The following is a 26,812-nucleotide window of genomic DNA, read 5'->3' on the forward strand; positions in this document are numbered from 1 at the left end:
CTTCTCTTCTGCTGGGCTGAGTGGATGAATGGTCTGCATATATCAGGAGTGCTGTATAACTCGCTCACACAGCAGCACAGCGCCTACTGCCTATTCCCACAGCCAATGGCATCTCAGAAATAAATAAAATCTCCGAGCACATGCTTGATAAACAGTAATTAACCTGGTCTGAGCGCACACACACACACGCGTTATTTCAATATGGACTGATAGGTTGTTTCAATGGTTCCGTGGCCCTATAGCCTAAACCTGTTTCACATGTAGAGAGAAAGTTTGATGAATGATAATCATCATAATGATGGCCATAATGATCAGTGGGAGGCAGAGCCTATCATACACTTTATTTCGTGTTGTCTTGTGGAAACATCAATTAATCCTATCCTAAAATAAAAGATTATCAGAGAAGGCTAATCTGTGTTAATCAGTATTTGTCAAATTGGATGGGAACTATGTTTTGCAAACGCGATCTACATAATGCCTTCATACAAGTCTGAAACCGTCCACAAGGCCAGAGGGATGAGCATGAATGTTGGTCGCATTTCCTATGTGCACTACGGTCATCACCTGTTTGACGTAATTGATCCAGCAGCATCGCGACCGACCGAGCCGGAGTACAGGGAAACTACGGGCACTTAAAGGAAACCCCAACACCACAGGAATTACCCCTTCACGAACTTTTCCTGGAATTAATCGAGCGATAGTTGTAAAAATAAGAACTATTGAGGATGCTGGTGACAGATGCTGCGTGAATTTGGAGCAATTGTTTTGGGAGGTTCTTAGAATGTTATGGAGCTAGCGCGCTAGCCCTGCTGTCGTCTGCTAAACATGGTGGCCAGTGGACGAAAATGTAGAGAGGGTTTTTAAATATTCAAGAAATGTTGTTGCCATTTGCGGAATTGTTTAAATAGGTTGCGTTAGTTCTCTCCTTTGTGATATGTTTATGGATTCTTGCGGCGCAATATTAGGTTCATTCATGTTCTGAAGCATTAGCTAACGGGTGCAAGCTCGTGCGAACCCCGCTTTAAAAGTTACTGCCAAGTTTGTCCATCGTTTATGTCCGAAAGACCAGTAGCCCATGTTTGCGTTCGGATACGTCCAGTGCCCGTCAAATCAAAGTAATGTATTTCCCTTATCTCGCAACAGTGTTTCATGTGTCATCCTTTGCAACATTGTAACATTTCGACTAGCCGTGATGCCTCGATGTGGCTGAGGTAGCCTAGCCTGTTATAGGAGTAAGGCGCAGGTGCACTGGAAAAGTTATTATGGAAACGGTTCCGTTACTATTGGTGTCTTCAGATGGAAAATCATTTGATACATTTTATCACATCGTACAACGGAGAACATGCAACGTGTAGAATCTTTAAGAAACGAAAAGGGTCTAACTGTACGGCTGCATGGACCGTATGCATCAGACACGACGAATGCTTGAGGATGAATGCGTTGAAAATCAAACCGCTCGTCTCATGAACTAATTCATGGCGCTGACGACCAAGGCTGTTTTCAACATATGCATTAGATTTATCACAAAACAGGAGACAACTGGACTTCCACTTATTCTAACACACGTCCCGAGGAAATTACATGGAGACTAGTTTGACATGCCCAGGAAGGAGTTACCGTTGCCGGAGGGTTGGGAAGAGGCCCGAGACTTTGACGGGAAAGTCTACTACATTGACCACATCAATCACACGACAAGTTGGATCGACCCGAGAGACAGGTGAGTCTGACCGGGGACCACACCGCTTGTCCTGTTAGCATTGTCCCGGACCCTTCACAACACACCCCATGCATGCAGGCCGCACAATCTGTGCGTTCCTGCCCATGCGCTACAGAGGAAGACCATTTCTTCCTCCATTGAGCATATTTCTATAGGACCATTTGCCATCGTTTTATGTAAGACGCTTAAACCCAGTCTTGCTTTACCGGCCTACATACTTTTGTTTCGGACTCAGAGCCTTAGGATCGTACAGCATGCGTCCCTTTTAACCAGTAACTCGAGGCGGACGGACTTTGAAACAAAATCACTCTGTTGGCCTAATGTACAAATTCCTCAGATTATTAAGACTTTGGAGGCTTTGGTTTTAAGTCAAATTCCTCGCAGGGCCATTTAACATGGACTGTGCTAGAAGAAGTGGTCTCCTATTCCAAGAATGTTGATGCAGTGTTCATGAATGTATCTAAAGATTATCAGGCTATGAATGAAAAGGACAGTTTTTTTTTATGATCAGACTTTATTGTGTGTGTTAGATATCAAAGGCCACAGGACTGTGGTGTGTGTTCCACTCAGATTTACATTTTCAGGTACTCATTTAGCAGGCACTTTAAATCAAAGCCACATACAGAATGAGGAATACTATTCAAAGCGCAGTGCAGAGGAAACCTTAGTGCAGTACAATATTGCAGCACAATACTGTATTAGATAATAAGAGATATTATAAGTACTAGGTCAAAGTGAGGTAGGAGGAGAGAGCAGGAAAGAGTGATAGAAGCAGGGAAGAGAGGGAGGAGGGATGGAAGGAGGGAAGAGAGGGAAGAGTGATAGAAGGAGAGAGTGGTAGAGGAAGGAGGAGAGAGAGAGAGCAGGAAGCGCATGGGAAGTGGTGTTGGCTTGTAGTGTGTAGATGTGATCTGACCGGTGCTATGCCCTGCAGAGGCATGACTGTAAAACCCGTGGCACTCTCCAGACCCCCTTCATTGGTACTGTGCAGGTTGAAGTGCACTAACGGCCGGCCTTGAGCCGGCACAGGAATGTTGGAAATTGAACGTTCTAAAGAATATCTGGCTTCATTGAATTTAACATGGAATTTTAGAACCTTACGTTGTTGCGGAACAGAATGTTCTCTTAGAATTAGAATGTTCAAAACTCCCCGGCTGAAGGGCTAGTGCACTTTAAGCAGCTGGTGAAAATGACCACCATCATGCTGTGTGCTCCATCAGTGGGCCTCCTCTGGCCTCCTGGGTCCCTATCCGGGCTGCTTTAGGCCTGTGGGATGAAGCCGGTGTGTAGGCTATGCATCTCAGCAAGTGTGTAGTAGGCTATGCGTCTCAGCAAGTGCCACTGATTCCTTAGTGCAGTCCTGAGAAATCTTATTGGCCTCCTTACACCAAACAACTTTGACAAGATTTGGGAAAGACTCTTGAAAGATTGGAATCTTTTAACTAATGCCCCCCATTCAAGCTTTACTCAAAAGACTACAATCTTTCAAGAATCTTTCCCAAAATCTTGTCAAAGTTGTTTGGTGTAAGGAGGCCATTAGTCTGATTGATTGTTGCTTGTGTTGTGATGCTAAGAGGTGAGTCTTGCTTGGGGTAGTTGTGCGTATCCCCTCAGGTGCTGCTATCTCAAAGCCATCTGTCTCCCCTCCCCTCCTCTCCCTTCTGTGTGCTGAGCTGCAGGCAGGTGGGAGAGAAGTTAGTGAAGAAGAGAATGGCTTTCACTTCTAAAAAAAACATTCCGTCTTTGGGGACTTTTTAGCCTCTTTGGGTAGGACAGCGAGCTGGGCAGGGCATGAGTGTGTGAGGGATGGGGCCTAAGCTCAGCAGATGACCCTGGTCACAGATATGGTACTGTGGGATGTTGTCACTTGTCTCAGCCTGTGCTGTATGCAGTGCAAGAAAAAAACATAATGTAAACAAAGCAGCACTAGCTTCCTATGTCCACACTAGCTTCCCACACTAGCTTAGCTTCCCATGTCCACACTAGCTTTCCATGTCCACACTAGCTTCCCATGTCCCCATGTCCACACTAGCTTAGCTTCCCATGTCCACACTAGCTTTCCATGTCCACACTAGCTTAGCTTCCCATGTCCACACTAGCTTCCCATGTCCCCATGTCCACACTAGCTTCCCACACTAGCTTCCTATGTCCACACTAGCTTCCCATGTCCCCATGTCCACACTAGCTTCCTATGTCCACACTAGCTTCCCATGCCCCCATGTCCACACCAGCTTCCTATGTCCACACTAGCTTCCCACACTAGCTTCCTATGTCCCCACTAGCTTCCCATGTCCCCATGTCCACACTAGCTTCCCATGTACTTCCCACTAGTCTTGCTCACTAAAGACAGTGCGTCGCGTCATATATACTCTTCCCATGTCCACACTAGTCTTGCTCACTAAAGACAGTGCGTCGCGTCATATATACTCTTCCCATGTCCACACTAGTCTTGCTCACTAAAGACAGTGCATCATACATCCACTTCTAATCAAGAATGTATGTTTGATAAGTTGCTAAATGACTCTGGTGTTGTCAGTCCTGGGTCTTTTGGTTGTGGGGGAAATAATGAGGTGAAGACTCTTAGACTGTGTTCTTAGGTCCAGTCATCCAGAGAGCACAGGATCCTCAGCTGTGGACACACACACACACCTCACAGGAATCACGCCATTCTCCAGCATATATGTGGCCAGAACACACTGTCAGCTAGACGAGTACACACACACACACACACACCAACCCCTTGAGTTTTGTTTGCTGCAGAAACAATGTGATCCCTTGAGCTGAGCTGGTGAATATGTTACGGGCAGCAGCCCTGGCCAGACCACATTCCTGCAACACAACACCTGTCTGCCTGTCCGTCTGTCTCAGGCCTCTGATTGGTCACCTGTGTCACAGCTCGAACTCCATTAAAGTGCTCAGCAGAGCAGTAGCTCACTGTTGATGTGGCGAATCTGGGTTCATGCTAGCTAGTTAGTTAGCTAGTTATTTCCCATAGCAGGCGAATAGCAGGTGAATTTGGGTTCATGTTAGTTATTTCCCATAGCAGGTGAATCTGGCTTCATGCTAGTTAGTTAGTTAGTTATTTATTTCCCAGAGCAGGTGAATAGCAGATGAATCTGGGTTCATGCTAATTAGTTAGTTAGTTAGAGTTAGTTATTTCCCATAGCAGGTGAATAGCAGATGAATCTGGGTTCATTCTAGTTAGTTAGTTAATTAGTTAGTTAGTTATTTGCCAGAGCAGGTGAATGGCAGGTGAATGGAGGAGTCCAGGGCTCGCTGAATGGACTGAGTCCAGGGAGTGGGCAGGCACTCTCTAGATGAATGGACTAGTTTCAGTATTGGCTGCTATGTGGGCGGATGCATTATAGCATCACCTCTGCTGCTCAGAGGAACTGTATGATATGAAGTGAATGGTGCGTTTGGAACGTAAATGCCCTCTTGTTCATAACTCAGTTGACGCACTGTATTCGTGATCAGTTTTCTCGGTGGAGGTCACCTGCTGAAAGCCTCGCGATGCGACGCGACGTGGCGAGACGTGAGGCTGTGACCTCGCGGGTGTCTCGAGGAGCGTTGGTGCGCTTCGCCTGCACGTCTGGCACGCCTCGGACAGGCTCCGCTGCGGTTATGGTGATGACGGCTCATAAACATTCCGTCAGGTGAAAGGAATGTTATCAGGGCAGACGGGAGGGAGGCAGGGCAGGCAAACAGCACGGTGTTTGTGTGTGTGCGTGTGTGTGTTTGTGTGCGTGTGTGTGTGTGTCTGTGTGCGTGTGAGTGTGTGCGTGTGTCTGCGTGCGTGTGACTGCGTGCGAGTGTGTCTGCGTGCCTGTGTGTGTGTGTGTGTGCACGAGCTGAGGGAGCTGTGCGCTGAGGAGCGAGTGTGTGGGGACAGGGGACAGCGCCCGCAGCTCCGCTCAGAGTGTATGACTCACGGGCTAGCTATGCGGACGCCATGTTTGCTCACACACACACACACACACACACACACAGAGAGCTTGCCACACCAGGGCAGTGACCACTGTGTCTCAGCTAGGGTGGTGTGTGTGGTTTGTGATGGGGCCTTCACAACCATAGACATATTCTCTCTCTCTGTCTTTCTCCTCCTCCTTTCACTCTCACTCTCTCTCTCTCTCTCTCTCTCTCTCTCTCTCTCTCTCTCTCTCTCTCTCTTTCTGTCTATCTCTTTCTCTTTCTTTTAAAGCTCTCCTCCTTCTCTCTCTCGCTCTCTCTCTTTCTCTTTCTTTTAAAGCTCTCCTCCTTCTCTCTCTTGCTCTCTCTCTCATTCTTTTAAAGCTCTCCTCCTTCTCTCTCTCGCCCTCTCTCTTTCTCTTTCTTTTAAAGCTCTCCTCCTTCTCTCTCTCTCTCTCTCTCTCTCTCTCTCTCTCTCTCTTCTCTATCTCTTTCTCTTTTTTAAGCTCTCCTCCTTCTCTCTCTCGCTCTCTCTCTTTCTCTTTCTTTTAAAGCTCTCCTCCTTCTCTCTCTCTCTCTCTCTCTCTCTCTTTCTCTTTCTTTTAAGCTCTCCTCCTTCTCTCTCTCTCTCTCTCTCTCTCTCTCTCTCTCTTTCTGTCTATCTCTTTCTCTTTCTTTTAAAGCTCTCCTCCTTCTCTCTCTCGCTCTCTCTCTCATTCTTTTAAAGCTCTCCTCCTTCTCTCTCTCGCTCTCTCTCTTTCTCTTTCTTTTAAAGCTCTCCTCCTTCTCTCTCTCGCTCTCTCTCTTTCTTTCTTTTAAAGCTCTCCTCCTTCTCTCTCTCGCTCTCTCGCTCATTCTTTTAAAGCTCTCCTCCTTCTCTCTCTCTCTCTTTCTCTCTCTCAGTTGTGGAGACCCTTGGCTTGTCATCATCTGCGATGAAGTCATCTCTATTCTGTGTGTGTGTGTGTGTGTGTGTAGTGCATGTGTTTGGGTTGGAATGTGTTCCTCTACCTGTCGTCGTGATGGTATCTGTGGAGATGTCCCTACCCCAGCCCTCACCAATCACTTGTTGTGTGTGTGTGTGGAGACGCTTCTCTCATACTTGGGGGGACCTGTCCTGTGGTGTGTGTGATCTGTCCTGTGGTGTGTGTGTGTGTGACCTGTCCTGTTGTGTGTTGTGTGTGTGTGTGTGTGTGTGTGTGTGACCTGTCCTGTGGTGTGTGTGTGGAGACGCCTGTCCTGTGGTGTCTTGGGATTTCACCCCCCTGACTCTCAGCTACTGTCCACTAAGGTCAGAGTGCTTAATTAAGAGTGCCAGACGGACACCCCATATGTGTGTGTGTGTGTGTGTGCATGCATGGTTTCAGGTGTGTTTGTGGTGTATGTAGTGGGCGGGGGTGGGGGTGGCATGCATAGATGATGTCACAGTGCAGTGGTGTGTGTTTACACAGGTGTGGTGTTTTGCAGGGAAACTTTCTCTAATCTTAAAACCACAAAACCATTCTACGTGGAGGTGTGTGTGTGTGATGGAAAAGCTTCTCTCACACTTGGGGGACCTGTCCTGTGGTGTGTGTGTGTGTGTGATCTGTCCTGTGGTGTGTGTGCGGAGACTGCCAAGCTGACACGCTGTGTGTGTGTGTGTGTGTGTGTGTGTGTGTGTGTGTGTGTGTGTGTGTGTGTGTGTGTATATAGATAGTTTCAGGTGTATTTGTGGTGTGTGTAGTGGGCAGGGGCATAGACACTAGGTAATGTGAGAAAGAGAGTAGAGTGGGTTCTGTGGTTTTGTCCTGCAAGGCGATCACAGGCTTTCCAGCACAGGACTCACCTGATCTTGCAGAGAGAGAGAGAGAGAGAGAGAGAGAGAGAGAGATCTCAGGAGGAAGCGGAGGATGGAGTTGAGGAAAGAGAGGAGATGTGTGAGGGCAGTAATGGATCTGAGGGAACAGGAGAGAGAGAGCGCGAGGAGTAAAGGGAAGAGGTGAGGGTTAAGAGAGAGGGATGAATATTGTATCAGTGTTGTGGATAGGACTGGCACAAGTCGTTACGTAATCACCTGAACATGATTATTTTAGCTCACTGAGATCGTTTTGCATAACGGTAAGAACTGTCTCTGCTCATCATCAAAACAAACGGAGAGAAAGTGACCGAAACGAAACAGAAAGTCTCACGTCACAATGGTTTCCATGTCAACAAAAATGTCAATATTGTGACCGACCTAGCTGTGGATAGCAAAACAAGGGAGAAATGGAGGGATGGAAACAGAGGATTCAGGAGGAGAGAGGGGCGAAGAGAGGGAAAATTGTGAAGGAGGATTTTACTGGGCCGGGAGATGAGCTCTACCCCAATGTGCTATGTGTGTGTGTGCGCGCACGCACTCGGGAGCTTTCCTCGCGGCTGAGTTAAATTTAGAATGAGCCGCGGGGGGCTGTTCTCCCTCCCCTCCATTATTCATGTTGTAAAGGGAGCCAGTTCAGTTTGCACTGCTCCCCAACCTGCCTGCCAGACACAGACACGACTGACTGGCACACACAGCTCATAGTCAGCTACAGGACTGACTGGCACACACAGCTCATAGCTACAGGACTGACTGGCAGACACAGCTCATAGTCAGCTACAGGACTGACTGGGCCAGCTACAGGACATGCACATTACACACACAGCTTGTACAGCCACCTCGTAGCTCGTACACACAGACACACACACGTGCACGCACACTTAGTCAGCCAGCTACAGGAAAGCCTTTGAGTTGAAGGAGACTGGGTACAATTAAATAAATACATTAGGTACAATTAAAGTAGAGCTTTAAGAGGTGCATCCGTATCAGTGTGATGACCTGGTTAATGTCTGCCCAATGGTCTCCCGCATGGCATGTGGATTTGCAGAGTCACTCAGAGTAACGGAGGGGATCAGCCACTCCAGAGCACCCATTTAAGGTGTGTGTGTGTGTGTGTGTGTGTACGTGTGTACGTACCCATATCAGTGTGGTAAGAGTTAGAGTGTGTGTTTGTTGGTCTGGGCTGGGCCCGTAAATAAAGTGGCTGTGGAGGGATGCTCTTTGTGGTCCTCTGGCTTTCTGGGCTGTGTGTGTGTTGGGCTGGGCCTGTTAATAAAGTGGCTGTGGAGGGATGCTCTTTGTGGTCCTCTGGCTTTCTGGGCTGTGTGCGGCTGGAGTGTCCGAGTGCGTTGCCGCAGAAACCTCCAGGCGATTTGTTGACGGGGCTGGTGGAATGTCACAGTCCCCCATTTCCGGCTATTGTTGCTTTAGCAAGCGCCCGGTGAGGTGAATGCAGGCCATTATTCTGCAGCAACACACCCCCCCTCCCTTCCTGGGACACACACAAACACACGCACACACACACACTCATTCACTCCTACTCTCACATTCATTTACACACACACACTGCCATATCCACACACACACACACACAGTTCAGAGATGCACACACTAACAAACACATACACAAACAAAGTGAGTGTAGCCAATATGATGATGTTGTGTACTAGCCAATAGGATGATGTTTTGTACACTAGCCAATAGGATGATGTTTTGTATACTAGCCAATAGGATGATGTTGTGTATATACTAGCCAGTATGATGGTGTTTTGTATAGACTAGCCAATATACTTTTATTTTTGCATGGGGTAGACAATGATTTTTTTTTTTTTTTTTTTGATTCTTCGGATCCTCATTCTCGGATCCGTCCTTTCATGTAAACGTGACCTTTGCCCCCTCAAGCAGGACAGACCCTAGCTGTGTTTCCTCCCCGACGTGGCCTCTGTCATTGCAGACTGCATCGGGGACGAGCTGCCGGTGGGATGGGAGGAGGTGTACGACCCAAGCGTGGGCGCCTACTATGTGGACCACAATACCAGTGAGTAAGGAGAGAGGCATGATGGGAATGCTGAGTCCTCCAGAGAGCATACGCACATTATTGGCATCTCCCCTTATATTTCCTGACCACGGACCTGAGCTGCGCTGGGCTACCCAGAGCTGCGGCTTTAGACTTTAATACTCCATTTGACAAATTGCTCTCAGTCCAGGCTTGTCATCCATGTCATCTTACGCACGTAGATAGACGTTATTGCATGAATGTTTCATGGTACAGTGATAAGATTTTATATAGTGTTGGCTGACTTTCAAAATTCCTTCCATGTTCATCCATCATGGCATGGAGACTACATTTCTTATTTTATGGAAAAGGTCTAGTGCTTTAATCACCATAGGTGGGTAGTTATGCATGCTTGACATTTGTATAAATATATATACTCTTTTGATCCTGTGAGGGAAATTTGGTCTCTGCATTTATCCTAATCAGATTTGATGTGTCACAATGGTCAGCAGACCTTCCTGAGATTTTCCTTATGTTGCGATCAGAGGCACGTTCCATGTTCTAGAGTTTCTCAGTCCCAGCATTCCATGTTCCACTCAGTTTGGCCGCATTCCATGTTCAACATGGCTCTCAGTATTCCATTTAAGTCGACGTGTCTGTTCTGTAACAGCAGGGGAGAGGAACAGAGGCCTCTCCTCCCCTCTCCTCTCCTCTCCTCTCCTCTCCTCCTCTCGGCTGCCTGTCCTGTCACCATCTTATCGCCTCCACATGTTTTTTTTTCTCCTGCTTGTTCCTTCTGTGCCCCACCTGAAACCTCAGCCTCTTCTCCTCCATCTCCCTCTCCTCCTACCCAATCCTCTCTACTCCTCCTCATCTCTCTGCTCCTCCTCATCTCTCTCTACTCCTCTCTGCTCCTCCTCATCTCTCCTCCTCCTCATCTCTGCTCCTCCTCATCTCTCTCTACTCCTCTCTGCTCCTCCTCATCTCTCTGCTCCTCCTCATCTCTCCTCCTCATCTCTCTCTGCTCTCCTCATCTCTCTGTCTCCTCATCTCTCTGCTCCTCCTCATCTCTCTACTCCTCTCTGCTCCTCCTCATCTCTCTCTCTCCTCTCTCTCCTCCTCCTCATCTCTCTGCTCCTCCTCATCTCTCTGCTCCTCCTCATCTCTCTCCTCCTCTGCTCCTCCTCATCTCTCTGCTCCTCCTCATCTCTCTGTCCTCCTCATCTCTCTCTCTGCTCCTCCTCATCTCTCTCTACTCCTCCTCATCTCTCTGCTCCTCCTCATCTCTCTGCTCCTCCTCATCTCTCTGCTCCTCATCTCTCTCTCTGCTCCTCATCTCTCTGCTCCTCCTCATCTCTCTCCTCCTCATCTCTCTGCTCCTCCTCATCTCTCTGCTCCTCCTCATCTCTCTGCTCCTCCTCATCTCTCTCTACTCCTCTCTGTTCCTCATCTCTCACCTCCTCTCTGTTCCTCATCTCTCTCACCTCATCTCTCTCACCTCCTCTCTGCTCCTCCTCATCTCTCTGCTCCTCCTCATCTCTGTCTGCTCCTCATCTCTCTCTGCTCCTCATCTCTGTCTGCTCCTCATCTCTCTCTGCTCCTCATCTCTCTCTGTCCTCCTCATCTCTCTCTGCTCCTCATCTCTCTGCTCCTCATCTCTCTCTGCTCCTCATCTCTGTCTGCTCCTCATCTCTCTCTGCTCCTCATCTCTCTCTGCTCCTCCTCATCTCTCTCACCTCCTCTCTGCTCCTCATCTCTCTGCTCCTCCTCATCTCTCTTCTCTGCTCCTCTCTTCATTCTCCTCCGTGACCTCTGACCTTGACCTCTGTGCCCCCCCAGAGAGCACCCAGCTGGAGGACCCGCGCGTGCAGTGGCAGCGGGAGCAGCAGCACATGCTGGAGGACTACCTGCAGGTGGCGCAAGAGGCCCTGAGCGCCCAGCGCCAGATCTACCAGGTCAAGGAGCAGCGGTTGGAGCTGGCCCAGCATGAGTACCAGCAGCTGCACCAGTCCTGGAGGGACAAGTCCACCTCCCAGACCAGCTGTGAGTGTGTGTGTGTGTGTGTGTGTGTGTGTGTGCGCGCGCGCGCCCATAGTGAGCTGACATGAATCTGCATCACACTTACAAGTTCATTACAGATACCCTCAAAGCTGTCCAAACATTTCAAATACACACTGCGTGATTACCGTGTGTGTCCTGCTCTCTCCTGAGTTGAGGAGTTGCTGTTGTAATCCTGTTAGCTAGTTTGTCAGATGAGTGGTTGTGCTCTGATGAGATTTCAGATTGGATCAGACGTGTCAGAGGAGATATCTCAGCTAGAGAGATCACCAACACTCTACTCATAATCTCTCCCCTTATCTCCCCCTCTTTCTCTCTCTCTTTATCTGGTTCCTTCATTCTCTCTTACAGTAAATTCCAGATCTTCCTCCAGCAGCAAGTATGACCCAGAAATCCTCAAAGCTGAGATAGTGACTGCAAAAAGTAGGGTGTGTATCATCAAATATTACCGTTACGCAAGATAAAACAGCATCTCTTATTCTCTCTCCCTCTCCCTCTCCCTCTCTCTCTCTCTCTCTCTCTCTCTCTCTCTCTCTCTCTCTCTCTCTCTCTCTCTCTCTCTCTCTCTCTCATATATTCTGTCAATGTTTGACTGCTTATGTGTTTATTTTACCCAAATTTGAGGGGTGATGACACCTTGTGTGTAATACTAAGCACATGTATTGTGGAATGGAGAATGTGTGTGGAAATTAATATATAGATATGGGCTCTACTATAGAATTTAAGACCCTGTTATTTCATTCAACAGATTCTAATGGTAGCATTAGCACAACTCCACCTATTGATGATGAAAACAGTAAGGTGCTACTTCTCTGTGTTTCCTCCCCTCAGGTGGCGAAGTTGAAGAGGATCTAGCCTTCATGTGACAGGAGCTCAGGTATAAGGAGCAGGACTCACAGGCAGCTCAAGGAGTAGAGTGGCCCTCTCTTACTGACAGGCTGGAGGCAGTGGTGAGAGAGTAGCTGGGTAACACTGATCTGGTGTGTGTGTGTGAGATCTGATGGCAGTGTGTCCCTGTTGTCAGGACTGAGTCTTTATTATGACCTTGCCCGGCCCGGCTGCAGTCGTATGGGAGACTTTAGTCAGATTTTTTATTTTTTTCTTTCCTCTGTATGCAGCATGAAGTTTTGTGGAATTCCGTTCATGGGGGGCCACACAATAGAATTAATTTATGTTACTATACATAGCTTGTAGCCTGTAGGTGGCGGAGACAGTTTTCTGTGGGCATATCTAGAAACCGTGGGGCCTAGGAGGTCCACCTTTTTATGTATGTTGTTGGTCTTAAGGGGCATGTCAGCCCATCCCATTACCACTTATTTCATGTATAGAAGCCACCTAGTTAAAAATTAAAAACAAAAATTAGGTGTTCATCACAATATCTCTGGCTGACAAGGTCAAAACTGCCTTGAGAATTAAAAGTGTAGGATCATTATGACACCCTCGAATGCATGCCAAGTTTTGTGTACTTTACACTGGATTCATGGGGGGCCTTACAATAAAATAATTTGTAATGTACGTTGGTGACGATACGCAACAAGAGTTCGAGGGACACTGAAGAACCGGGTGCCACAAAACAGTGGTGGGCATGTACCCCACGTAGTTAGCATCGGCTGGACTGGACCCCGAAGGAGGTGGGGCGAACCTGATGAATATCTTGAGAACTGTAGGACCTGGGATGACCAATTTTTTCCGGTATCATTTGCCTCCAGGGGTCATGTTAACCCATTCCAATGCACACGTAATTATAAAACAGATACCTGCGCACACATGCATTTACAGTAATCATCACGGTATGGCCCACATACCTCACACAGTGAACATAATATGCGCATGCATGCATGCACAAACCCACCCACATCACGCCGGGCAAACACACAAAACGCACATACACACACACAAACATAGAGATTTATTTACCGCGCACACATGCACACGCAGTTCAAAATTTTTTCCAGGTCATCTACTCCCTGAATTTTTGGTCATTGATACCGGGACACCCGAATCACGGGTACATGTAATTTAGTGGGTATGTAGCCCCACTAGACTTTACGGAAAAATTTCATTTCGGTGACCTTTTCCTAGCGCCCCAAATTTTATGTGTATGATTGACCTGGCATTCTCGAGGGTATGCTGCCAAGTTCATTAGAATTTCATCATGTGGGGTCTAAAAAATTAGGTTATGTGTTACGATAGTGACTGTACACTCATTGGCTATAACCAAATGGCGGTGCACACATATGCACATGCACACACAGGCACCCACATACTATCGGTATTAGAGCGGCGATACATTACAAATTGTGGGATTAAAGAAAGCCAAAATAAATATTCATCATCATCATCATCATGGCTGCATTTTTTTTCAGTATTGGCAGTAATTCGTTTGTCCACTAGATGGGCGCATCGTTGCAGTGAGCGTAATTTTGTTGGAAGTTAAAGTGGGTTGGAAAAAAATAATGGGCAGCTTCATACAGGACTGTAATTTACCTTGTGAACATCTAATAAGGATAGGGCGATGTTCACATGATGTAATTCCCATTTCTTCTTGAAGCGAAATAAATCTGAGGATGTTTATCCGGACATGCTTGGTTTTACTGCAGGTGCGTTAATCTTGTAATATCAATAAGGACCTAGGTAATGTTACGTTGGCGTTGGTTGAGTGATGGAGGCATTTGATTTATTGCATTTGTGAAAACTATAATGCGGTTATACCAAAACAAATGTATAGCAGCACTGTTTATTATCTTCGACTGTCATTTGTACGTGCTACAAAAATCATTCTGTGCCATGGAAGATTTATAGCATTACACCGGTCTGATATAGTTTTGCCTATACATGCGTGGACTGAGGCAGCCTGTTTATTTTGTTTTAAGTGCGTGCAGGGTGTGAGAGGGGAATCGATGTGCTTTGATTACAGCTTGGTAGTTGTAGTCTGTGAAATTAAAAAACACGTGTGTGTGTGAAGTATCTAACAATGACACCTTCATTTCATTAGGCTGCTTTAGCAAAACACCTTAAGCTACTGTGTAGTGGGTCCCATTTAGAAGTGGCTACTTCATTCGGCTTTCCTTGACTCATGGAGCTGCGTGAATGTTATTACAACTTTAAGCCACAATATGACAGTTTAAATCCCTTGATACTGTAGGTATTAACCATTGGTTCAAAGGAGATTTTATTTGTTATTAAGCCAGCATAGCCAATTGACAATTTATGTTGTAAATAGGCCTGCTTATAATCCTACTGTAGCTTAGGGAAGCTAACAGCTTTCTATTAGGATCTAGTTTGTTAGTTACCCGTTTTGTCATAACTCCTGATGCATTTTGCATTTAGAATAGCCAGAAGCGTGTATATCTCAATGGGAAAAATTAAACAATATCGGTGCCTATGGACTAGGCTGGAGTGAACCCAGCCTGATCTACCCGCTAGTTATTGTTTGATTTCTTAAAAGATTGAGCTTGGTCTGATGAAAGCCAGACTAGCCATGGACCTCAGTTACATGCAGGCATGAATCAGCCTATATTTGCACTAACAATAACGGACAAAAGCTCTTCAACTTTGGCCCGTTAAAATGTGTGAACAGTCTAGCGGCGCATTTCATCCAAGGCCCATTTGGACATGTCAGTTATTTGCACCACTGGTTAGATGTAAATCAGCATTTCGTTTCAGACTAGGCTACTGTTACTTAATTTGTGCATTTAACAATAGCGTTTCAGACTGCTGTTACTTAATTTGTGCATTGACAATAAAGTATTACATGAACTAAAGATGACTAAAATCTTATGTAGAAGAAGAAACATTCACAAAAATCCATCCATCCAAAAATGACCTTTGTTTTGATAGCTGTTGAAAAGCGACATGGAGACGACAGAGATGTTTTGTTTAAAATACCACATAAAAATAAATAAATAAATAACATTATGCTGATACCTTTTGCTTTTCCCAAATACAATGTAGCCTACAGGTGTAAATTGTGCTTTCATCAATCAGTTGCAATGGATGAAGACTGTGATTGTTTAGAGATTTTAAAGGTTTTATAACAATGCTACATCTTCTTTGGCTATTCTACAATCTATTCACCTTTTCAGCACCAGTAGGCTACTTTCTGTGCAGCCTTTTACCTCCAGAGCATGCCAAACAAGCATACACAAAAGTTTCAAGAGTGGGGATGGAGTAAAATATGGAACAAATTGAAGTGTGATTTATTTTCGCTTGGTGATTCTTTTTAGGACTGGCGGTCATATTTTATTACGCTATCACGGTATCTAATTTTCAAACCCCTCTGTGCCAGCACTATCAAGAGTCAAAAGTCTGTGCAGTCGTCTGGTCTCGGGGGTCTCTCCAAAGGGACTTCTGTGCTAAACTCCCTCTCAAACGTCCGTCTGTGCCAAGCTCCCTCTCCAAGCGTCTGGCTAAGCTCCCTCTCAAGCGTCTGGCTAAACTCCCTCTCCAAGCGTCTCTGTGGCCTCAAGGTCAGCTGGAGTGGACACATTAGGCTGCACCACCGGCCTGCTCTGCTCACTCTCATCCTTTATTGCCCTCGTTAGGAGCTAGTTATTATTTCCTTTATTGCCCTCGTTAGGAGCTAGTTAGTATTTCTGCTTGGACTGGCGTCTTGCATTCTGCTGCTGCTCTTCTTCCTGTAGATTAGATGGGGTGCTGCTCTTCTTCCTGTAGATTAGATGGGGTGCTGCTCTTCTTCCTGTAGATTAGATGGGGTGGTGCTGCTCTTCTTCCTGTAGATTAGATGGGGTGGTGGGGCTCTTCCTGTAGATTAGATGGGGTGGTGGGGCTCTTCCTGTAGATTAGATGGGGTGCTGCTCTTCTTCCTGTAGATTAGATGGGGTGCTGCTCTTCTTCCTGTAGATTAGATGGGGTGCTGCTCTTCTTCCTGTAGATTAGAATGGGTGGTGCTCTTCTTCCTGTAGATTAGATGGGGTGGTGGTGCTCTTCCTGTAGATTAGATGGGGTGCTGCTCTTCTTCCTGTAGATTAGATGGGTTGGTGGGGCTCTTCCTGTAGATCAGATGGGGTGCTGCTCTTCTTCCTGTAGATTAGATAGGTTGGTGGTGCTCTTCCTGTGGGTAGAATGGGTGGTGCTCTTCTTCCTGTAGATTAGATGGGGTGGTGCTCTTCTTCCCTGTAGGTGGAATGGGGTGGTAGAATGTTCCTGTGGGTGGAGTAGGGTGGGACTCTCCTGTGGAGTGGAATGGGGTGGTGGGAATGTCTTCCTGTAGATTAGATGGGGTGCTGCTCTTCTTCCTGTAGATTAGATGGGTTGGTGGGGCTCTTCCTGTAGATTAGATGGGGTGCTGCTCTTCTTCCTGTAGATTAGATGGGTTGGTGGTGCTCTTCCTGTAGATTAGAATGGGTGGTGCTCTTCCTGTAGATTAGAATGGGTGGTGCTCTTCTTCCTGTAGATTAGATGGGGTGGTGCTCTTCTTCCTGTAGATTAGATGGGGTGGTGGGGCTCTTCCTGTAGATTAGATGGGGTGGGGCTCTTCCTGTAGATTAGATGGGGTGGTGGGGCTCTTCCTGTAGATTAGATGGGGTGGTGGGGCTCTTCCTGTAGATTAGATGGGGTGCTGCTCTTCTTCCTGTAGATTAGAATGGGTGGTGCTCTTCTTCCTGTAGATTAGATGGGGTGCTGCTCTTCTTCCTGTAGATTAGATGGGGTGGTGGGGCTCTTCTTGTAGATTAGATGGGGTGGTGGGGCTCTTCCTGTAGATTAGATGGGGTGCTGCTCTTCTTCCTGTAGATTAGATGGGTTGGTGGTGCTCTTCCTGTAGATTAGATGGGGTGCTGCTCTTCTTCCTGTAGATTAGATGGGTTGGTGGTGCTCTTCCTGTAGATTAGAATGGGTGGTGCTCTTCTTCCTGTAGATTAGATGGGGTGGTGGTGCTCTTCCTGTAGATTAGAATGGGTGGTGCTCTTCTTCCTGTAGATTAGAATGGGTGGTGCTCTTCTTCCTGTAGATTAGATGGGGTGGTAGTATTCAGGCTTGTTAGGAGCTCAATGCTGATTGGCTTCCATCTGTGCCTGACTGACTCTCAACAAGATATCACACCCACTTCACAAACACCTCTGATGGGGGCCATCTAGCATGAACACACTCTTTACACACTCTTTCAACACACTCTGTTTCATGAACACACTCTTTAAACACACTTTTTGTCCTCTCACTCTTTAAACACACTCTGTTTCATGAACACACTCTTTAAACACTCTTTCAACACACTCTGTTTCCACGCTTGGGAAGTTCTTTTGAGGTTCACTTCAGAAACCTATCTTGTGGATCACTCATCAGAAAAGACAGATTAGCCTCCAGAGCTGAAGTAAGTGAAATGAAAGGAGAGTTGTGCAGTCTAATAGGTCCTGGATGCCTTTGGTGTGAGCCTTGAAGGAATGCACTCTCTATTATTAACGACATTTCTCCCTCTTTCCTGGCTGTAGGGCTTGGTGAGGGTAAGGTGTGTGTATGTGTGTGTGTGTGTGTGTGTGTGTGTGTAGGGATTGGTAAGGTGTGTGTGTGTGTGTGTAGGGATTGGTAAGGTGTGTGTGTGTGTAGGGCTTGGGGTAAGGGGTGTGTGTGAGGGTATGTGGTCTGTGTGTGTGTGTGTGTGTTTGTGGGGGCTTGGTGAGGGTAAGGGGTGTGTATGTGGTGAGGGTAAGGGGGTGTGTGTGTGTGTGTGTGGTGGGGGTGGGGATGTGTGTGTGTGTGTGTGTGGTGAGGGTAAGGGTGTGTGTGTGTGTGTGTGTGTGTGTGTGTGTGTGTGTGTGTGTGTGGTGAGGGTAAGGAATGTGTGTGTGTGTGTGTGTGTGTGTGGTGAGGGTAAGGAATGTGTGTGTGTGTGTGTGTGTGGTGAGGGTAAGGATGTGTGTGTGTGTGTGTGTGTGTGGTGAGGGTAAGGAATTGTGTGTGTGTGTGTGTGTGGTGAGGGGCAAGGGATGTGTGTGTGTGTGTGTGTGTGTGGTGAGGGTAAGGGATGTGTGTGTGTGTGTGTGGGAATGTGTGTGTGTGTGGTGAGGGGTGAGGATGTGTGTGTGTGTGTGTGTGTGTGTGGTGAGGGTAAGGGATGTGTGTGTGTGTGTGTGTGGTGAGGGTAAGGTGTGTGTGTGTGTGGTGAGGGTAAGGATGTGTGTGTGTGTGTGTGTGTGTGTGTGTGTGGTGAGGGTAAGGATGTGTGTGTGTGTGTGTGTGGTGAGGTAAGGAATATGTGTGTGTGTATGGTGAGGTAAGGATGTGTGTGTGTGTGTGTGTGAGGTAGGAATATGTGTGTGTGTGTGGTGAGGTAAAGGATATGTGTGTGTGTGTGTTTATTGGTGGGAGTGAATGTGTGTGTGTGTGTGTGTGTGTGTGGTGAGGGTAAGGGATGTGTGTGTGTGTGTGTGTGTGTGTGGTGGTGGGGATGTGTGTGTGTGTGTGTGTGTGTGTGTGTGTGGTGAGGGTGGGGATGTGTGTGTGTGTGGTGGTGGGGTGTGTGTGTGTGTGGTGAGGGTGGGGATGTGTGTGTGTGTGTGTGGTGAGGTAAGGATGTGTGTGTGTGTGGTGAGGAGTGGAGTGTGTGTGTGTATGGTGAGTAAAGGATAATGTGTGTGTGTGTGTGGTGAGGTAAAGGATATGTGTGTGTGGTGAGGTAAAGGATATGTGTATGGTAGGAAGTAGGGATGTGTGTGTGTGTGTGTGTGTGTGTGTGGTGAGGGTAAGGATGTGTGTGAGGGTAGGGATGTGTGTGTGTGTGTGTGGTGAGGGTAAGGGATGTGTGTGTGTGTGTGTGTGTGTGTGTGGTGAGGGTAAGGAGTGTGTGTGTGTGTGGTGAGGGTAAGGATGTGTGTGTGTGTGTGTGTGGTGAGGGTAAGGATGTGTGTGTATGTGTGTGTGTGTGGTGAGGGTAAGGAATGTGTGTGTGTGGTGAGGGTAAGGGATGTGTGTGTGTGTGTGTGTGTGTGTGTGTGTGTGTGTGGTGTGAGGTGGGATGTGTGTGTGTGTGTGTGTGTGGTGAGGGGTAGGGATGTGTGTGTGTGTGTGTGTGTGTGGTGAGGGTAAGGATGTGTGTGTGTGGTGAGGGTAAGGGGTGTGTGTGTGTGTGTGTGTGTGTGTGTGTGTGTGTGTGTGTGGTGAGGGTAGTGGTGAGGGTAAGGGATGTGTGTGTGTGTGGTGAGGGTAAGGAATGTGTGTGTGTGTGTGTGTGTGTGTGTGTGTGTGTGGTGAGGTGAGGGTAAGGGATGTGTGTGTGTGTGTGTGTGTGTGTGGTGAGGGTAAGGATGTGTGTGTGTGTGTGTGTGTGTGTGTGTGTGTGTGTGTGTGTGTATGTGGTGAGTAAGAATGTGTGTGTGTGTGTGTGTGTGTGTGTGTAGTGAGAGTAAGAATAATATTATTAATAGTGAGTAAAGGATATTATGTGTAATATGTGTGTATGTAAAATGAGAGATATTAATATGTGTGTAGTAGAAGTAAAAGATGTAATAAATGTGTGTGTGTGTGGTGTGAGGGTAAGGGATGTGTGTGTGTGTGTGTGTGTGAGGGTAAGGAATGTGTGTGTGTGTGGTGAGGGTAAGGGATGTGTGTGTGTGTGTGTGTGTGGTGAGGGTAAGGGATGTGTGTGTGTGTGTGTGGTGAGGGTAAGGGATGTGTGTGTGTGTGTGTGTGGTGAGGGTAAGGGATGTGTGTGTGTGTGTGTGTGTGTGTGTGTGTGTGTGTGGTGAATTAAGGATATGTGTGTGTGTGTGTGTGTGTGGTGAGGGTAAGGATGTGTGTGTGTGTGGTGAGGGTAAGGTGTGTGTGTGTGTGTGGTGAGTGAGTAAGGGATGTGTGTGTGTGTGTGTGTGTGTGGTGAGGGGTGGGGATGTGTGTGTGTGTGTGTGTGTGTGTGGTGGGGGTAGGGATGTGTGTGTGTGTGTGGTGAGGTGGGGGTGTGTGTGTGTGTGTGGTGAGGGTAAGGGATGTGTGTGTGTGTGGTGGTGGGGGTGTGTGTGTGTGTGTGTGGTGGGGTGAGGTAAGGATGTGTGTGTGTGTGTGTGTGGTGAGGGTAAGGATGTGTGTGTGTGTGGTGAGGGTAAGGGATGTGTGTGTGTGTGTGTGGTGAGGGTAAGGCTCTTACTCTCTGTCAGGCTCTTAGGAATGCAATCGACTGTTCTATCTATTATCCCTCTCTGCTAAACACCACCCCTGCCTTGTGCTGTACACACCTCTCCTGCCTGCCTTGCCTGCTGTGCACACTCTCTGCCTGCCTTGCATATACTGCCTTATAGATCAGTAAATATTAACTCTGATGGAGCCCGTGGCCGAAGGCTGTCTGTGCTCTACAGAAATACCTGCTCTCATAAAAAAACGAACACAACTCTGACCTGGCACAGATCTGACAGAGTGTGTTTGTGTGTACGTGTATGTGTACGTGTGTGTGTTTGTGTGTGTACGTCATATGCGGTCAGTGAGGTGTGTGGTGTATGATGTGTGTGTGTGTGTGTGTGTGTGTGTGTGTGTGTCATGTGTGGTCAGTGAGGTGTCTGGTGTGAAGTGCACAGGCCTCTATTAGGGCGGTTTACAGACCACAACACAACCACAGCTGATGTACAGAGGTTGTTATCAAACACCTTTCATCACACATCAAACACACACACACATGACCTCATTCCTCACGTCAGCGTCACATGGGCACCGACATCCTCACCTGTTCACCTGTTCACCTGCTCACCTGCTCACCTGGCTGCAGTAACTCCCATGGGGCTTTCTGAATCACAGGGAAGCACTGCATTCTGAAAGAGTGTATTTTATACAAGGCTTTCAGTAGCTATGCATTTCTAATCATATCTGTATTTTTGTTTCATATTGAAAATAAATAAATAAATACTTTAAATACTTCAAATAAATGTTGCTTTTCAGGTAGGTGTAGATAGATGAATGTTTTGTGATACCTTAGCGTGATGAGGCAGGTGTGAGTGTTTGAGAGTGCACACCTTCAGCCAGTGTGTTGCCTGAGGGGGGCTGGTTTTGAGCCTTGTGTCTGAGTGTGTGTAGCTGCATCAAAAGAGCACTCAGGGCTACTAAGGATTGTGGGAACTATGGGGACTGTTGGACTCGGGTTCAAATTCGTAAAGAGCACTCAGGGCTACTAGTTGGGTTAAAGCATTTCAGTAACTATGGTAACTATTGGACTCGTAAAGAGCACTCAGGGCTACTAGTTGGGTTAAAGGATTGTGGTACTGTAACTATGGTAACACTCTGTCCGGCCATGTTTCTGGTTTAGGAAGTTGAGTTGGCATTAAGAATGTTCTAACCTCTGCTCCCTTCCTGTTCTTTCCTTCTCTCTCTCTCTCTCTCTCTCTCTCTCTCTCTCTCTCTCTCTCTCTCTCTCTCCCTCTCCCTCCCTGCCCCACCAGGATCAACCACAAGGTGTCCAGCAGCAGCAGGGCGTATGGGTTGGAGCCGCAGGAGGCGCAGGCTATACTGAGGGAGGTGAAGAGCATCAGGGAGGCCATCAGCACTGGGGAGAAGGAGAAGCAGGAGCTCATGCAGGTACACACACACACACCGCCCAGTATTCTGCACACCACGTTATTACCACCCAGCACATTTCACACACACACACACACACACATAGCCACCGCTAATGGCCAGCCCATCGCTAATGCTAACCGGAGGTTCACGCTGGGTCTGGAGTGTTTCTCAGAGGGCTACAGTGAGGGTTCGGGGGCTCCAGATGACCCTTCCAACATCCTTACTGATCTATAAAACTGGAAACACAGCTAGCTGCTAACTAGCTACTGCATCCATTCCTTTCACTTGCTGTTTCAGAGAGCCAGCCTCATCTGTATAAAGTGGAGCGGAGGAATTAGCTTGGGCTAGCTGAGCGGAGGAGTTAGCTTGGGCTAGCTGAGAAGAGGAGTTACCTTGGGCTAGCTGAGCGGAAGAGTTAGCTTGGGCTAGCTGTTTCAGAGAGTCAGCCTCCTCTTTAATGTGGAGAGGAGGAGTTAGCTTGGGCTAGCTGAGTGGAGGAGTTAGCTTGGGCTAGCTGAGCGGAGGAGTTAGCTTGGGCTAGCTGAGAGGAGGAGTTCGCTTGGGCTAGTTAGCTTGCATCATTGCTAGCGATGTTCTGTGTATTACAACAAGGTCTTTATATGAGATGAATTTCCCTTGAGATCATCACCAGAGTGAACAGGAGGTCTTATTTAGGAGGCAGCGGTACTTTAGTTTAGTGGGTACAGTAGATGAAGACGTGTGTGTGTGTGTGTGTGTGTGTGTGTGTGTGTGTGTGTGTATAAGTAAGTATATATACTCTTTTGATCCTGTGAGTGAAATTTGGTCTCTGCATTTATCCCAATCAGTGAATTAGTGAAACACACTCAGCACACAGTAAACACTCAGTGAGGTGAAGCACACACTAATCCCGGCGCAGTGAGCTGCCTGCAACAACAGCAGCGCTCGGGGAGCAGTGAGGGGTTAGGTGCCTTGCTCAAGGGCACTTCAGCCGTGCCTACTGGTCAGGGTTTGAGCCGACAACCCTCCGGTTACAAGTCTGAAGCGCTAACCAATAGGCCACGGCTGCCCCCTGTCTGTGTGTTAGTTAGTGGGTACAGTAGATGAGGATGTAGTGTGTGTGTGTGTGTGTGTGTTTAGTGGGCATTTGTCATTCAGCCAGACTTTTTTGTGTTTCAGTGGTGGTAAGGTGCCTGTGTGTGTGTGTTTCTGAGCTGGTGGTTATACTGATGCTGAATGCACACACACACTCACACACACGTACCACACTCCACACAAATGCTCGCTCTCCCTCCCTCCCTTCCATGCTTTTTTTTTGTGTCTCACACTCCACACCCTCTCTCTCTCTTTTCTCTCTCTCTCTCCCTCTCTCTCTCTCTCTCTTCAATCTCTCTCTCTCACACACACACACACACACTCTCCCTCTCTCTCTGTCTGTCTTTCTTTCTATCTCCTCGCACACACACGCGCGGAACAGAGAGCCATAGCTGCAGTGTTGTGTGGTTGCTATGGCATCCATTCCATACTGAATGTCTTGACACATTCTCAGTAGGCTTCTCTTGAGCTGTGTTTGTTTGTTTTTATTTATTTATTTATTTGTTTGTTTATTTTCCACGTTTCCTTTTTAATTTACGTCGAAAGGGTCTTACTGCTCTGTCCTTTGTTTGCCCAGTGCTTCCGTCGATCAAGTCAGATTAAGATTAAGATTTGAATATTATAATCTGTGTTGTATGTGAGGATCTTGGATGGAAATGAATTGTCAGTGTGTAGTACCATATCAACATCCTTTTTTATGTTTTTTTCTGGGACTGTTGAGAATGGGGAGTGGCAGATGATTCTAAATAATGCATGTCTGATCCCTTTTACAGACCCCCTACTGCAGCTGTGTGTGTGTGTGTTGGGCTTTGTTAAGATGCACTAGTTTGTGTGAAAACCCTGTTTGCTCCAGTCGAACACACACACACACACACACGGAAACATTTTTCTTAATTCACCTGTAATCATAAGTGCTGTCATTGTTGTGGTGGTTTCTTCAGTGATTAGTCACACAGGGTGCATGTGCTAACTGAAGCACACACACACACACACACACACTCACACACATACACACTTAGACACAGGCTCATATGCACGCACACATACGAAAATGCACACTCATACGCACACACACGCGCACACACACACACTGCAGTGATCAGTCACACTGTGTGAGCGTGCTAAGTGCTCACTGCTGTTCTCCTGTCAGCTGTGATGAGCCTGTGTTCTCCTCATTGCTGTTAAACAGGATGGCCCATTCTGCTACACATTCCTAATAATAATGATCAAGTGTGTGTGTGTGTGTGGACGGCCCATTCTGCTACACACTCCTGATAATGATGATCAAGTGCTCCACAGTGTGACTGATCACTGCAGTGTGTGTGTGTGTGTGCGCGCATGTGTGTGTGTGTGTGTGTGTGTGTGTATGCGTGTCTGAGTATGATAATTTCATGTTTGCCATTTGGAGTATTTTTTAGGAAGGCACATCATGTCAGGTTTGAATTCTGCTAATGTGGTGAATATCTCCATCCGTTTACCGTAAACCTCCTAATACATGCACCTCTACTCTAGATGGAGGATGTGCTGCAAGGCAGTTAGCTGCTGCTTTGTTTTTTATATTTTATGCAGCACAGCAAGGTCACACTTGAATTTGAAAATTATTATTCAAGGGTTTATTTTAGAACAATTTATTTGATGATAAATTAAATAGTATACTACCAGTCAAAAGTTTGGGGTCACTTAGTAATTTCAACAGTTGCATTGTTTATTTTAATCAGGGCAGCAGTTTTCAGATTACATTAGGTGCTTCCATAATTGCAAAACGGTTCTCCAATGTTTTCTCAGTTAACCTTTTTAAAATATCAGATATCAGATTAGTAAACAGAATGTGCCTTTGGAACATTGGATGAATGTTTGCTGATAAGGGGGCAATGTAGATATTGCATTAAAGATCAGCAATTTCTTTCTACAACAGGTTAGCGTGCGTGCGTGCGTTAAGTGTTGACCTGTGTTTGGTGCTTTTGCAGAAACTGGCTGCGTTGAAAGATGGCTTCCAGCTGGAGGCAGGCTCTCAGTCAGATCTGTGGGCCAGCAGCACGTCATTGGCCAACTCCAACCTGTCGATCCCACGCCTCTATTCTGACGCCCAATCCCAGACAGACATCCCTGCTGAGGTGAGACAAAACAGGAAATTAAAACTGTGACTAAGGGTTGGGTTGTTAACATATGCTTTGGGTTGAGAAGTGAAAGTGTCGTTTTTGTGTTTATTTATATTTAATAATATTTAAAAATATATATATATTGTGTGGTTCAGGAGAAGCATGTGAAGCGCCACAGGTTTGCACCCTCCCCCCCCCGCCCACACTAAACCGTTACTGTGCATGACCTGTCTCACCTACATGATCTGAGCTTAGTAAGAGATGTGCATGACCTGTCTCACCTACATGGTCTGAGCTTAGTAAGAGATGTGCACATCTGATACCTTACATTATGTTTCATGCAGGAGTGCCTCAGTTCTGTTGTTTTCAGTGATCTGAGCTTACCTTGTTTTTTAATTTTTTTATTATAGCAGCAAGCAGCCATTTGTTGTAGTTTATATCAAACAGTAATAAGCTGGCTGATTAGACTCCTCTGTGTTAACTTTGCTCTGTGCTGCAGTTTGTATCAAACAGTAATAAGCTGGCTGAGAAGGTGCGTCTGAGTCTGAAGTACGAAGAAGCGAAGAGGAGGTGAGACTTTCACATCACAGAATCATAACACTCGCTCAAGGTCAAACACCCGCTAGTTTCCCATCATGTTAGCACACTTACGCTAAAGGTAATGTAGGAGTGCAGATGCATCACATACAGAATACCAAATGGATCCGCAGTGTTGATTTAATCAGCTCATAGCCAGCGTCAACATGCTGTACACTAACAGAGCATTCATTAATACATTGTGTACTTACACTAACAGAGCATTCATTAATACATTGTGTACTTACACTAACAGAGCATTCATTAACACATTGTGTATGGATACAGTACTTACACTAACAGAGCATTCATTAATACATGTGTATGGATACAGCACTTACACTAACAGAGCATTCATTAATACATTGTGTACTTACACTAACAGAGCATTCATTAACACATTGTGTATGGATACAGTACTCCTTGACATTGTGCTTACAGAAATCACATAGTGGCCACTCAAGTAGTTCACTATACATATATTTTAGACTGATGTATTGTATAGGCCTGTTGTAAAACAGCTTAGTGGGGGCTCATTCATATACAGAATCCAGCCTTCCTCATTCCCCTGACACACACACACTCTCCCTTGTGTGGCGGTCAGGATTGCGACGGTCGAGGTGCAGATCGCGCGGCTGGACAGCGAGGCGTGGCCGGGGCTGCTGGACCCTGAGCGGGACCGCCTGATCCTGATCAGCGAGAAGGAGGAGCTTCTGAAGGAGCTGCGCTTACGCCCCGCCCAGTCCCAAGACATCTATCAGCGCCCAGCTGCTCGAGATGGCGCCAGCTTGGAGAAGGACCTGCAGGCCGCACGCAGCAACCAGAGCAAGGCGCTGACCGAGAGGTGAGGCAGCCAATCACACGTAACGGAGCGAGGACATCAGCCAATCAGGTGGAAGGCTGCTGAAAGGAGAGCCAATGAGAGTTGATGTTTCTTAAACTAGGGCCTATTACAAATAGGTGTTGGTAATGGTGGGTGGAATCAGATAGATAGATAGATAGATAGATAGATAGATAGATAGATAGATTAAACTAGGACCCATTAAACAGCATTA

General features: G+C 46.9%; 2 protein-coding genes across 2 annotated transcripts in view; one reads left to right on the forward strand and one right to left on the reverse strand.

Annotated features, from left to right (window-relative positions):
- Positions 1–223, reverse strand: part of arl10 (ADP-ribosylation factor-like 10) — a 7,080-nt gene extending 6,857 nt beyond the window's left edge. Inside the window, exon 1 of the mRNA XM_048237686.1 lies at positions 1–223. This exon is cut by the window's left edge and continues 515 nt beyond it. The gene's annotated coding sequence lies outside the window, so the exon portion shown is untranslated.
- Positions 224–509: 286 nt separating this feature from the next.
- wwc1 (WW and C2 domain containing 1) overlaps positions 510–26,812 on the forward strand; it is a 50,607-nt gene continuing 24,304 nt past the window's right edge. Inside the window, 9 exon segments of the mRNA XM_048270197.1 lie at positions 510–1,721; positions 9,366–9,498; positions 11,296–11,499; positions 11,866–11,946; positions 12,346–12,430; positions 21,891–22,026; positions 25,050–25,196; positions 25,681–25,751; positions 26,362–26,601. Of these exon segments, the coding sequence (XP_048126154.1) occupies positions 1,599–1,721; positions 9,366–9,498; positions 11,296–11,499; positions 11,866–11,946; positions 12,346–12,430; positions 21,891–22,026; positions 25,050–25,196; positions 25,681–25,751; positions 26,362–26,601 (1,220 nt within the window). The 5' untranslated portion in view covers positions 510–1,598.

This window comes from Alosa alosa, chromosome 2 (assembly GCF_017589495.1).
Source record: "Alosa alosa isolate M-15738 ecotype Scorff River chromosome 2, AALO_Geno_1.1, whole genome shotgun sequence".
NCBI lineage: Eukaryota > Metazoa > Chordata > Actinopteri > Clupeiformes > Clupeidae > Alosa > Alosa alosa.